This window comes from Pieris rapae, chromosome 14, assembly GCF_905147795.1.
Source record: "Pieris rapae chromosome 14, ilPieRapa1.1, whole genome shotgun sequence".
In the NCBI taxonomy this organism is placed as follows: domain Eukaryota; kingdom Metazoa; phylum Arthropoda; class Insecta; order Lepidoptera; family Pieridae; genus Pieris; species Pieris rapae.
In genome coordinates, this window is record NC_059522.1 from 6,270,129 (window position 1) to 6,285,272 (window position 15,144).

At 32.0% G+C, this 15,144-nt stretch overlaps 2 protein-coding genes across 2 annotated transcripts in view; one reads left to right on the forward strand and one right to left on the reverse strand.

Moving 5' to 3' along the window:
- Positions 1-15,144, forward strand: part of LOC110997335 (tight junction protein ZO-1) — a 78,191-nt gene that overhangs the window by 20,748 nt on the left and 42,299 nt on the right. The window contains exon 3 of the mRNA XM_045631171.1: positions 11,811-11,952. Coding sequence (XP_045487127.1) covers positions 11,811-11,952 — 142 coding nt within the window. The remainder of the gene's footprint in view (positions 1-11,810; positions 11,953-15,144) is intronic.
- On the reverse strand, positions 12,091-13,253 carry LOC110997338 (thioredoxin domain-containing protein 12-like). The gene is made up of 3 exons (XM_022265453.2): positions 12,727-13,253; positions 12,461-12,603; positions 12,091-12,167 (listed from the first exon to the last, which is right to left on the reverse strand). Coding segments are annotated over exons 1-3 (477 nt in total). The 5' UTR covers positions 13,059-13,253; the 3' UTR covers positions 12,091-12,165.

The following is a 15,144-nucleotide window of genomic DNA, read 5'->3' on the forward strand; positions in this document are numbered from 1 at the left end:
AACTTCGCTAACAAATCTTAAAATGTTTCTGACAACATTCGTATAGATATACATATTTCCTAACTCTATATTCGCAGAAGTAAAATTATCATTATCATCATCTACATCAGGCATTTGTATTTCTCTAGTCGGTCTAAGCCTCAACTAGACAGAACGAGATCAAATGAACTTATTCCGGGTCCATCAATGAATCAGCCTAACAAAAATAAACGACGCACTCCGCTACTCCCAGTGCATTTGCGTTGCGGATGTTTACGTTGACAGACTCTTTATATCTATGTAGACGAATTAACTTCGCTAACGACTGAAACTTCATATCACAATATAAATATAACTTTTCAGATTCGTTGGCAGACGGCCGAATTGAGGGCCAGTCGACGCGAGCTTTGTGTAGCGTCGACCCGCCTGAACTGACGCTACGAAAATCGTATTTTAAGTTTCGAAAATTCATTAAATTTCGGCCAGTGACAAATTAAAAAATCGAAAGTGCAAGTGAATATTAGTGATCTAAATTCGAAAAATTCTTTGACTGTTAATGTATGGTTTTGAAACCGTTATAAGTGTTATAATAATTATTTATATGCTTATAATTTTGGCAGTCAATGTTGAAGTAATTAAAGTATTTTCTCAATACATTGACCCGAGTGGAGTATGGACGCGAAATTATTAATAACACAGACGAGTCTAATTAAATTTCCGTATTGGTGTCAAGTGAATTATTACTTTTATTTTTTAATTGTCACCCGGCATTAAAACATTGGATATCAAGTAAATAGATTATTATATAAGAAATACTTCTACATTATTAAATAAAATTCAATTTTAATATATAGATTCCTAATACGTGTAAAATATTCGATGCTTCTTCGATTTCAATGCGGAGAATCCTTGAACTCCGGGTAGGATTCAAGGTTAGAATTTTGTTTGCAATCATATTTTTCCATTTAACTGTATTGAGAAAACTCGATTACGTGTTATATATATATGACAGATCTTTCGCGTGACCTGAGTTTTATTTCGTGTGAATGGTTATTTTTATAAAAACAAAAGGTATCACATAAAGTTAGATGAGTCTTCTACCCTTTTGCACCCTGTTATATAAAACAAAGCGGATCTGACATCTGAGCTCGCCGCGACTATACACAATAAAATTACATTTTTCGCATCGTAAAGAAAAACTTGATATATACACAATATATTCTTAATTTTATAAATGATGACAGATGTTAAATTCTGCCTATGTAGATTTGATACGTATAAAAGGAGACTAAGTCGGTAAGAGTGATATTGCAACATTTCCATCTGCACCTGAAAGCTTACATATAACGTGATTCAAGTGATCTCAATATTTTGAATCATACGCCACGGAAATGGCCTAGTTACACGAATAAAATACATAATAAGTAGTTACTATTGAAATAATTCTATGAGCCACACTCTAGACTTGGGAATTGGATTGAAACATTATATAACTATTGTCAACTGAATGTTGCTTCAAAACTATATGTTAATTATCAATACACCGTTTTTTCTTATTTATCAATACACCGTTTGCTTTCAACTTCGTGACTTCCATGTTTAGAACTTTTATCTTATGGGATGTTCTATATTTTTATAAATCACAACCCATTTTTATCTTTGTTAAATTGATATATTTCTTCACAAACAACGGTAATTAATTTATATTCTTATAGAAAGGCTCATAGGAAAAATACATGCTCACTCATCTTAAAAGTCTGTTCTGAGTGACGTCTGTTTTCTTCTTTTCTAAGTGTCCTGTATATATTGCCACATACATCAAAATCGTATAGAAAATACTACACCATATAGTATGTACATTTTAGTGCGTATCTACGATACGCTACAATCTTAAAGGTTTATTCATATATTAAGTTTACCACATTATACATACATAGCACCGAATCTACGGCATACTTTACAAATAATACGTCTAAATTGTATGACACTTGAAGTCAACATAAATGTAACAATAAAATTTAAAACATATAAATATAGATAAAGAAAGCACACAATGAAATAATATAAAATTAAATTACCAGAAATTTTTGGTAAAGCAGTAAAAAAATGATCAATTACAAGTTAAATATATTATAAAAATATGACTCTAGTTGCCCAAAAGGTTGTTTCATCTAAAGATAAGTGTACAAAAACTCTTTAAATTTTACAAATATGTATGTAATCTTTGTCCATAGTATTTTCTAATTTTTTTAGTTGATGGAGAGTTCTAGTTCATCGCCCTTGATTTGGAAATTTATAGTAAATGTAAATTTAGAAGCATTAATGTGACCTTGATTAGTATACATTAAGTTTCATATGAATAAATGAAATGATTTTGTTAGTGTCATACAGAATTATAAAATTTAGAATTCTAAGGGGGAGGCTAATATTCGACTAACATGTGGCGATAAGGCAGTGTTTCTTAAGAAGTTGATTACCGGAATCATCAAATTAAGAATAGACAACAACGCAAGCGATTAATTTGTTGAGGCAGTCAATTGTACAATAACGTTAAATCGTTTAATGAAAGTGATAGCTACTAACCATGTTAAGAGAAAATTGCTCTAGTTTTGATCTCAGAATAATTTCGCTTTAATAATATATAAAGCTAATTCGCAACGCCTACAAAACATTTTATTCAATATCGAGCTAATTTTTTTAATACTAAATCTGAATCTGAAAATCATGGAACATTTTGTCTAGCCTAAATTAATACTAATGTAAGCCTAAACCAATTTACTAATAAGGCCATTTAAACAAATGAATGTATCCAATAACACTACTTACAGTATCTATTAAGGGGAAGACACTCTTATTGTCTTCTATTTTTTCACTAACCACTGTTTAGCACTTAAGGCTTATGTGGACTAAGACTAATTCACTAATCCAAATGGTTTTATTCAATAAATCTTCCAACTAGGTCCGTGGTGTCAAGAACTTGAATACCCTCGACATTTACGTGATGTTCCTGGGCTCCAGCAATCTTTTTGATGATTAATTATTAAGGTCCCGATGGAGGTCGTTTTGCGAATGTACCAGGGAGCACTGATTATTTCCCTGAGTACTTAGTTTTGGAATCGTTAATAATCAATAAAGAGAAAACAATATATTTACGCAGATCGCAACAATCCTTCAGAAATCATAAAACATCTTATCATAACGATTTGATGCGATATCCAATATTTTTATCATTTTATTAATCATTAAGACTACAAAATATTTTATGATTTGTTTTCATGCGAATATATTGTATATAGAAACTGTGAGAACTAGATCGAACAACAATGTCAAAGTATTAGAAGCCTTTAAAGTTTTACTATATTGTTTTCTTTATATAAAATTATAAAATATAATGTTGGATCGTAACAAAGAACGTTTTTTGAAAGCTATATTTACACATAATACATGTTAGTATGTTCAATTTTTACAGCTTTCAGTTAATGTAACAAACATTAATAGTAAAATAAATTTATGTACAACTTAATGAAAATAGCATATCCAAGTCTAATGGATTTTTTTTAAATACAACCGTAGTTTCAATGTAGCAATTGTAGTTTGTACAACTTTTATTCCACGAAATTGTAGAATATATTTAGTAGATAGAAAAAAATCGCAATTCAAAGCAGTATTGGCGAAATATAGACAAAAGGCGAGTTATAATCGTAATATTTTTGAAGATGTGTCAAACAGAAAATGTTACTAGAAGTTAATCGTTTTTGGAATATTAGCGCGCAAAATGTCAGGATGTGATCTACATACATGCGTTATGCGTACCGCTGTCTGGTGTTGATGCGACATATGCCTAAAATAACCTGGTCTATGACAACGCATATTCAATTACTAGACTAGACAGACAGTATAAGTATTATATTATTATAGGTAGGTACTCCAATCTATGTTTCGCAAAGTTACACGATACTTCTTTAACAGTATAGGTATATAAAACAACTGGGCTAATACAGATTTCCACGAGTGACGTAATGATTTAATGAAATTAGCGCTTTCAATTATTTAATCTGACGCGTAATGTCAACAAAATTTCTATGAAGTTCTTTTATAACCATCATTGAATATACGGGCTGCTCCTTGCTACACAAACTGAATAAAAGAGTAACAAAACTTGTAACTATTAATATGATAGTAAAATTCTCTATACACTGAAAAGATCTTTTACGCTGCATTTGAATACAAAACTGTTCATAGTGTTTACTTAAAAGATTAGTCTCAAATGCGAACTCCATTAGTGAGATTGCTTTCTGTTACACGTGAACTTTAATTTTTGACCATCAAGAGGAGAGGAGGAGAGAGAATCTCTGTTTTACAAACACGTTTTCGTGGGTGATTAGTGTAATGTATTAAAAACATTTGAGTGGCGAGGAGCGCAATCAAAATCAGTTGACATCAACTGTCATCAAAAATTAAAGGATTTTTCTTAGCATTTTAGTATACCCATGGCACCCAAACGGTGAAGGAAACAAATGTTTCTTTAGCTACATTAGTACAAAAATACGTTATAATGTTAAATTTATTACACTGTATACGCTTTGCAAGCTGTAAAGGTCAAATATAGTCACAGGTTGGTTACTAGTTGGGCCAACAACAACAAACTATCTCTGCCCTTGTACAATATTCATTTTTGTTTAAAATAAAATTTGTTGCTAAAGTATGTTATTATTTAGAAAATATTCAGTGCGCTGGAACATAATACTATAAAAAACCTTTTCATCTACCCGTAAAACGGGTTAAGGTCACAGACGGCACTTTAATACAGCTAAAGTCAACTGAAGGGTTGCGTTTCTAAAGGTGAATCATGACATTGACAAAACAAGGTATTGAGGGACGACGTTGCTCAGACTATTTATTGTGCCGCTTTTGTCAGTGTGACTTTCCTAGTATGTATTTAGTTTAAAAGTGTACACGCGGAAATGACTTTGTTATACATATTAGAGATGCATAATAAATACTCCATCTAATCATCATCCTCAGTCGCTTAGTGGTTCAGGAGAATGCATTAATCACTGTTTAAATTATTAGGATTACGAAATAAATAAGAAAACTAAATTAGAAATTTATTATTTCTCTTGCCAATTTCCATATCATTTAGTTCATTAACTAAATAATATGTCAAAATGTAGGTTATTCATTAATAACCTACATTTTGTCTTCATATTCGCGAAAAAGAGAACATTAGTTTTGTTTCATCAATTTTCACACACAAATGTGGATAACAAACAGGAGTGATATAAATAAAGGGTTTGTGAGGCGAGTCTGTGCCGGCGCCGGTTTAAAAATACAAACAATGCCGATGTCGTTGATGTCATCGTGGGTTTAAAAGTTAATTTAGATGACTTTTATTGCATTTATAGGGCCGAAGTCAACTTACAAATCATTGCTTTAACATAGATTTATAGACTATTAAATGAGATGACTTAAGATTTTTTTACGTATTTGCCAGAATTGAAGCATATTAGATACATGTTATGTAAGTTTTTGTATTTGTATAGTCTTAATGGCTGTGATATGTACACAGAATGTACTACGAAGGGACGGTCAACGTTTTTTTCTTAGTAGGTATCAGTCTCGTTTCATGTGTTGAGTCGTTCTGATAAAAAAATTTGAAGCACGGGTAGTCATAATACAGGAGTGCAAAAACGTATATTTTTAAATGTAGATGTGATTAATACATAAATCAATTTATGTAAAATTTAACAAACTAAGTAAATTTAATTTATGAGTAAAAGTGGTATTTCTGTCAATATTAAGTATTACTTAGAATGAATTGCAATTTTGCCAATTCGTAGTCGAACAGAAGTCAATGATCGATGAGTCATTTTGCACCTGGTATTGTTACACAATAGATATTGAAGTTTATGCTCTCGGCAATAAGATTGTAATTACAGCATGAGAAGATTAATTTTGGTGACACAATTTGACTAACATCTGTACGAAGATAATAAATGCGATGTCGTTAATAGTATTAACAAAGATACATCTGTATACATAGTAATCTAATACGAACGGATTAGACTACAATTGCCTTGATATTAAAAAAACTAAATTAATCATATTTCATCATAATAATAATCATATTTCACCATGCACTGATCTCTTCTGATCAAATCACAAAGGAGTAAAGTTGAAAAACGCAAAGTGATTTATAAATTTAAGTTCTGGTTTACTGATGAATGAGAGAAAAATGTAAACTGTATATGTAGTTAGGATTTTATTTATTTATTAACAACAATACATACTTTATACTTTAACAGTAGTAAGCCAATACAATAAATAAGTGTCGAAAAAAAACATTAATTTAGGCAGAACTATAAAGTAAAAGTAATTTTTTTTTACTATCACACTCGACGCGAGGCTTGTTCCGTCGGGGTTCGAACCCCGATCCTCTTGGTTAATTATTTAACAAAACAGGTGCTTGACCACTGGAAAGCAAGAGCTGTAAAATTTATAAAATTACATCTTAAAGAATCTTAAAGGTCTTAAGAAAAATATGCTAACAATTATAAGTTTAATACGAGTTTAATGTTTACGCGTGAAATTTTATGAGGGCATCGATTTGTACGAATAATTGTATGTTTATAAACATCAGTCTAAACCTCGAGAATTAGCACATTGATTAGTAGATCGTTATCCAAATCCAATCAATTTAAAACCTAATTTATGTGTCAAAAAAAAAGTAAATATTATCGGCAAGCTCTCATAAACATAATATTAATATTAATCGCGCAAGCTAATTTCATTTTTTATAAATAATTTTAAATCTAACATGTGCCCACAGCTATAGCCTATAAGTAACCTTTTAATAATAGCACATATTCGCTGAGATTTATTGTCCATTGAGTTTGACAAAAGTTCTACGAATTATTAATCATTTTTCCAATTCCAATTAGTCAAATTTTAATGAAACATTTTTTTCGTAGTGAATTTCTTAAATTGGTTGCATATCTACATACAGACAAAATCTTTTATAGTTTCAGTTGTTGTTGTTGATTTCCAAGATTGTGTTTTTTACAAATATATAATTAATGTTTATTGGAGTTGGTAATTTAATATACGAGAGTGGACGAATACATATTATATTCACGTAAATTACATCAATAATCCAGAAACCGCCGTGTGAGAGCCGCTTACAAACATTTCGTACGTTCGTTTTGAAAGCTACATTATCAAACATTTATGTAAACATCAGAAGTATAACCCTTTTTCGCATCACAGTCTAACGTTTGCCCCGTGTTCTATAAAAAAAAAAAAAAAAAACAATGCTCTAAATGTGAAGGGACAAAAATGTGTATTTTATTCAGTATCTACTGCGGTGGACGCAGCCGGTAGCAAGTAAACATTTCGAGTAGTCGTTTAAAACAAACAGTTGTACACCCACGTAACATTTTGTACATTGTGTGGGACCACACAAGACCTATGGCGTTGTGACCTTAGTATTTTGTGACCTCAGCATAGATTGAATTAATGCTCAAAAATATAGAAAACAATTTTTTTTATTTGTTTATTAAAAAAGGCATATTCACGTGCCGATGGAACTCAAATTGGTCACAATTTCTCCGTCCACCGAAGCGTCGACCATTGTTTAAGGCAAGGATCGGATATATGCGAGTACTATATTTATAGATTACAAATTATTAACCCTCTGCCTATCAAGCACAACACTATTTTCACCTGCAACCGAACCTAGAATCATCTGAAAACACGCCATGTGCATTTTAATTGCCAAAAGGTTTTTTTGCGTTGCAGTCCATGATTATCGATTTATTACAAGTCCAGTGTGTTTTAAATATATGATTTATATTTGTCGCGAACGCTATCCTATTGCAAATATAAAAGTCTTATAGCTGTCGGTATTGCACCTTGAATGACGCACAGTTGCCTCTTTTATAAGATTAGTATGAGTTGTGTATCTAATTCTGTTACGTATGATCTATTAAAAAAGGACTTGCACATCAAATCAAATCAAATCAAAATTTATTTATTCAGTTTAGATGCGACTTAAGGCATGCTTATGAATGTCAAAAACGTTTACAAAATTCGCGAAAGAGCAAAACTACGCCATCCGTTCGCAAGACTACCAGGAGGTCTTGTTCTGAGAAGAACGGGCAAGAAACTCAGCAAGTTTTATCATCCCTTTGAATTCAATAATTCAAAAGAAAATGTCATAAACCACAACGTCATTTAAGTTACATAAGTAAAAATAAAATAAAATCTGTTCAGTGATTTACCACATTCACCATTACATTACATTACATTCACAACACTTCCAAGAGAACAAAGCAAATTATAACAATATAATTAGACCTATTGCCAAGCGTTTTTATCTTCTCTACGTTGTATATATCTACTAACTCATTGGTTCACAGTTTACGTGCTTTTTTACATTTTCTAGCGGACCCGACACACGTAGTCCTGTAGACTAGTCTTACATATTATATCAACAACTTTTTTCTCTTAATCATTCTAAAAAACGGTCCAGTCGTTCAGTCTTCGGCTTATGTTCTTATCTATGTACCAGCTTTCCCCAAGGGTAATATATAAATACTCTGCTTTAAAATGGCAAAAATATTAAATGCTTAAACATATCTACAAACGATTAATAAACTGAGCTATACCAAAAAAATCTTCCCACGAAAGTAACACACTTTATCATTATACTATGAGAAATGAAAACAATGTTAGCTATTAACTAATGAAGTACATATTAACAAAGGAAGCAAACACGAATGGAATACATTTGCAGATATGTGTCATTCTAAATAGAGTCGGCCTGTGGGGATTGCAAACAAATAAAACAGTAAACCAACTTAATTGTTAGTTATACATAAAATAATATTATACATACATAAAATAACTTGGTATACATAGCTGTCTCTATATTATGTCACGCAATAAATCATTTATAGGTATAGGTTCGGTATAGGAAAATCCTTGATGTGGCGTAACGTTTAATGCCAGAATCCAATAATAAATCCACAATCGAAAACAATCTGAGATTGTGGATTAATTATAGGATCAGACCGTGACGATTCACGAAGAAAATCCATTTTTGGCGGCGGATAAAATGCAATCTAGTAGCTGTTTACACTCATATTTGATAATCAATATAAACCAAATAAAGTTAATAAAACCGTACAAATAATATTAAAATATACATGTCTATGTTTAAAACATATTAAATAGCTTTTTAATTATTTTAAAAACTGCTGTACGTTAAAATCTTCAGATAGGATATTGGCACAATCGAACTGACATTTTCATACAAACGTCTACTCACATACACCGATCCGACCTTGTATCGACCGAACGACGGAGAACATACTGATATTTTTGGGCTTTAAAAACCCTTCATACTCAAAAGAATAATAATCTCGAGGTTTCTTGAACTATTATTAAACAACCTTGTGAATAGTGACCATGCGACTGAATAACGTATATTATATTTTTTATGTAAATTCAGTCAGTGTTGTGTTCAGCCTGAAATAGTATAATTAACATAAAAATAAGCGTTGCAGTGGCCATAAACTCTATATTTGTCTTTATCTAACTTTGTACATTTGATACGTACCTAATCGTGTGAGTATAAATTTCACGGGTCCCGGTATGACGTCGTTAACAACGCCTGTGACTCACGCGATGCGGCTAAAAAAACTTAGGAATGCGCATACCCTCACGTTTTAGCCTGGGAAGATACAGGAAATTAGACTGGAAACAAAAGACACAAAATTGTCTAGTAATTTCGTGTAATTGCTTTTGTGGGTTTAAAAGTAAAGAACTCTCTTTCATATAGTTTACTTGGTTTTGAAGTTTTTGTTTTATTTATCTTTGGTCGACGAAGCATATGATGCATTTGTGGCAACTGGCAAGTTTATAAATGCTAATGGGAAAAAGCGGTTGTAAGATTTAAGCAAATGCATTAGTTATACTTAAATAAGTATTTAATCAATCTATCAATATTGTTCTTAATTAAACTACGTAGATTTTTGCATTTCACAATTCAGATAATCATTTCATTTAGAGCGGTTCGTCAGAGATTTACTAACAGATTAGGATCGGACGTGACACAAAAAGCATATTATACTTTCGTAACTTTTGTATGCGTACAAATGTGTTTAAACTTACGAAAAGTAGAGTAATGTTGCCTCAAAGAAAAATGAATGACGGTTTAATTTGACGTCTCTTGACTATTCCTGACCTACGCTTATACATTCCGCTCTACATCACTTGTATGGACATTTTCTCGTTAGTGGCCCGTTAGGAGGCATCCTTATTACTTTGTGCTTTGAATTTCTGCCAAATATTTGATAGGTCTTTCAGAGTGTATGCACTAAAATATAAGTTTTAAATTTTCTATTAAGAATATTATTATTCTTCTCGGAATTAATAACACTTGCAAAACAAAGGCTTGTACCGTAGTAAGGTACCATTGTTAAACATTAATTACAATGTTAATTAGATTAAAATTTAAAAATTATAATATCTAATTGAAATTTGTAAACTATTCCGCCAACTTCATTTGAAGGTTGTCTCAGAGGATGTCTGCCTGACCCAATAAAATAATCACACTTAGTCAGAAAATATGAAAATCAGTTATTAAACAACATAATATAATATGCCTCAAACTGTCGGCCGCGAGTCGATTATTATTAACTACAACAAACGACTCGCGGTAGCTGATTAGATGTAATCGTAGACTTATCAATGAACTCAAATAAACTTTTACAACAATTTATCTTATCTAATTGCACAGCCGAATTATAAACCGTCCTAATTTTTGTTTACAAAGCCAAAACTAGCAATTACTTCGATAAAACACGACGCGAGCCAGAAACTTGATATTTTAAATAAAAAAATAGTGCTCATAACCTGAAATCGATCCGTGAAAAAGCAAACACAAAAAGTGAAAAGAATTCATTCGAAAAGCGAGTGAACAGAGTGAAAAATGTTCGAGGCGGATTAAGTTCTGAAATTAAAAATGGAATGAAAGTTTGAGGATTTTTTTCAATCCGCAATGCCGTCTGCTCTGGATATTGACCCGTTCAGCCAGCCGGAGTGGAGTGACTCTAGTGATTCAACCGAACCAGGCCCATTACCTCAACTGGGCTATTTTGTACCTGTGAGGTGCAGGTGCGATGCACGAACGCAACACGTGTGTCGGAGAAATAGAAGGTAAATCGGGAACAAAAGCTAGTTGGAATCTTTCTCATTAGGACTAGTTTCTTTATTTGAGATCTTTCAAAGAATTATATTGTGTGACGTATGTTTTTTCAATTCAGGAATAGTAATTATGCATAATTAAAATTATTATAAATAAAAATAAAATTATATAAACATGATAGACAATCAATTATGAATTATAGCAAATATAGAGTGACGGAGAGTGTATTGCCAGTTCGTCTCTTGCGTTCTACGCCTTTGATTTGAGAACTGGCAGTAAATGTTAAATTAGAAGTCATTTTTATCGTTCACATATACATTGTTACCTATATGAACAAAGTATTTTGAATTTTATCGTTTGGTTAACAAGCAAGTATTTTAAATCTTTAAAACATTTTAGAAATACAGGAAATAAAATACATTGCTATCTGAGAAATATCTGAAAATACATGTAGGTATGTATGTAAAAACATAGTGTCTTTTAGAGCCAAAAACCTCCAATCTTAACAAAAAACTACATGTGACACACTACAACTACGCAACCTTGGTCTTCTGTTTCCTAGATAAGTTTTCTTTAGCTACTGCACTCAAGACTATAATTAAATTATCGTATTATTTTTCAGAGAATCTCCCCGTTCCCGTCGTTCAATATCGCAATGCTCCTGCAACAGCATCTCACGGCGATCTTCGGCCGCAGCGTCTCCGGTCACATTGCCTCCACTGAACAACACCATGGAGATGTACGTCGAACCCGTCATAGAAGATGTAAGTTTTTAAATGTATTTAAAGTATGAGGCGTATTGTAGACATACATGAATATAAAGCATTGCGAAAATATTTCTTAATTAACTCTAGAAATCAAAAAAGTAGATGATCAACTTATGATATTTAATTAATAAGAATGTTCTATAGTCATACTCATTGTTCTTCAGTTATTATCTTCTTGAATGCTTTCCTAGTTTCTTAAATTTACGTCAATTCTGAAAACATACATGAAAATTAGTAACATACAATATAAGTACATATATATAGTAATATTATACACATGTTCAATTTTTTTAAATTCAAATTTAAAATAATTTATTTATATACATAGTACATACAGTTCATGTTTATGTTAAATGGAAACATTCATTGTTCCCGAAAAATGATTTGCTGGTTAGATGCGATAATAAGATGTGGTTTAAAGGGGTTTTCGTATTAAAATTATAATGGCGATTTACCCCACCACGCAAAATTTGTTCATGTGCCGAAACTAAAATGTCATACTCACATTGAACTTTATATTTCTCGATAACCCTTTTCATTGACTTCGCAATTTGTTCCGGCCGACTGTAGAAGTATTTGTGTTGACTGCTCCCGTCCACATTGTAGATGTCATGGTCTACTTGGCCCTTTGGTGACATGAATATTATTCTGCAACAATACAAGGGCGTGATATGTACACGTATTTTTGCGAGGCCATTCGCTCTGATTTATTAACAAAATATCAACAAAGCTATGGAAGACCACTTATTAAGAAGTTTTTCAATTGTTTACCGCGGTATATAGTTCCCATCCGGCGCGAAAGTGTTGTTTTTGGGCTCTTCATTATCAATTAAATTCACCATAACAAAATGTTTACTTAGTGACTGTATTTCTGCAGAGTCCGCAAACTTTGGTTTCAAATTTTTACACGCTGTACACCACGATTTGTGTATGATCACCATCACGGGTTTCTGGTGTTGTGAGGCTATTTGTAATCCAGACTCAAGGGAGCCTGCCCAAACATAACTGGTGCCAAAGCCATTGTCTTTTCCACTAAATGCGAAGCAGGAAACCTTAGTAAATAACAAGCCGAAGAGTGCTTTTGGTAGCTTGGCAGTGGCCATGGTTTAAAAAAGGTTCACGACAGGTGTTTAGTCGTAGAAATAACATTTTAAATAATTTATCATGCTCGCTAGATCGCCATATTGTTTGTTTTACTTATTTGACACAATATGACAATGACAAAGTGAGTGCACTCAAACGGAACTAAGAAAATTATTTTTCTAAAGACACTTTAATGGATCAAGTTCTCGTATCTGAGCGGTAACTACAGTCCTAGTCGTAGTTCCTTCTTCCAACCGAGTCGCATTGGAAAACGCATTTAAAATTCGTGTCGTCTTATAGAACATCTTCGACTACTCCATGAAATTAATACTTGTATGTATTTTGGATATTCAACCCTGACGTACTTTGAAATAAAGATATGTTTAGCGCCATCTAGTGTTTGCTATAATATAATTACTGTATAGTATTTAGTTAACACCATCTAGTATCATTTTATAAAAGAATACAACGCATCGTATTAACTTTATTTATTAGTGCAAAGCCTAAAACCTAGATGGCGCCATATTGGTTTGAGTTAAACAAATAAAATTAACTTATATTTAATCCGTTTCTGATTCGTTTTTAACCATGAAAATTTTTTTAACAACAGTGTGTGCTACATTTAACGTCCAGTAAAAGTAAGCTATTGTTTAAGTTGAAGTTAGAGTTTAATTTACAAGTAAATATTCAATAAATAAACGTGTCTACGACTTTTTTACTATAAATCTATAATAGGTATATAAATAACTATAATAGCAGCTAACTATTTAGAAGTTTCTACCTCAATGAATGTGTAACAATTGAGTAAAACGTTTAATAATGCATGTTTTATTCATATGTACTTGCCACCATTTAAGTTACAAAAAAAAATACTATGTAGCTTTAAATCAGTGTTGTGTTAAATGAACCAGTGACAACTTTTTAAAACTATCCAAGTGTATCTGCTTGTATTTATTTATGCGTGTGCATGTTTTTCTCTCATTTTCAAATACATTGCATTGCCGATACGTCTCGCTCCAAGTACTCTATTGGAAAAAGCAGATAAAGTATGATAATAATATGTAATGTGAACATGATTGTCTGTTTTAACACGCATAAAGTGGAATCACATCTGGACGCCTGCACGCTCATTAAAATCATCAGGGACCTAAAGATTTAAATATTAATAAAATATTTATCATTTGGGATCCTTTTAGAACCTCCTTTGGGTAGCTTATTTTTTTTAATAAAAATATAGTGTACGTAGTCTGTGGCATCGTGAGTGAATTCGAGCGTTTTATCTGTGCATAATGTTACATTTTTCGCGCGCTTTCAAGTGAAACTTTCGTGTGCTGAAACTAGTGTTCATTCAGTGCGATGATTAACTTGTACGGAAGTCAGGGACGTAACCACAATGTTTATGGTACAATACGTTCCTTGGCACCAAGGGGCACCCCAATATCATCTCTTGAACAGTTCATTCCACCCTATTTCTACCACATACCGCCTCCTTCGCAACAAATAAATACTTTTCCTGGAAGAAAAAGGCGCAAAAGGGTAAGCATAATTATTTTTGAGGTAATTTTCTGTAACTATATGATTAATTGTTATTAAATATTATATATCCGAAATTCTATACATATTGTTATTTGAAGCTCTGTTACAAACCATTTGTAATAAATATTGTAGCTAACCTAATCACGCACAGCGGACCTATTGAGAGTATAAGTGCGGAAAAGGAGTCCCTTCATACAAATATTGTAGATGTTATAACTAACAAAATAAGTGCCGACCCAAAACCATATCAAATGTTAGAATAGACAACAAATGACCCACCTATAGATAACAATGTTATCTGAGCACCAGATGATCTGGGGGCGTATACTACATTTTTTTGTTCATAGCTTCAAATACGCTATTATATGTATATTTATATCAATAATATGGTAATATATATTGTTTAGTTATGGACCAATCCAATTCAAATACTGCAGGGCCTCGAAGTCGCAGTCCTGTATGTATCAGACAATGTTCTGTGTAGGATAAAGAGATAATGTTCAAATTTGTGAGCACGAATGAATTTCTTTTAGACACTCAATTAATTTCCTTATATTGTCGAGTATTTAT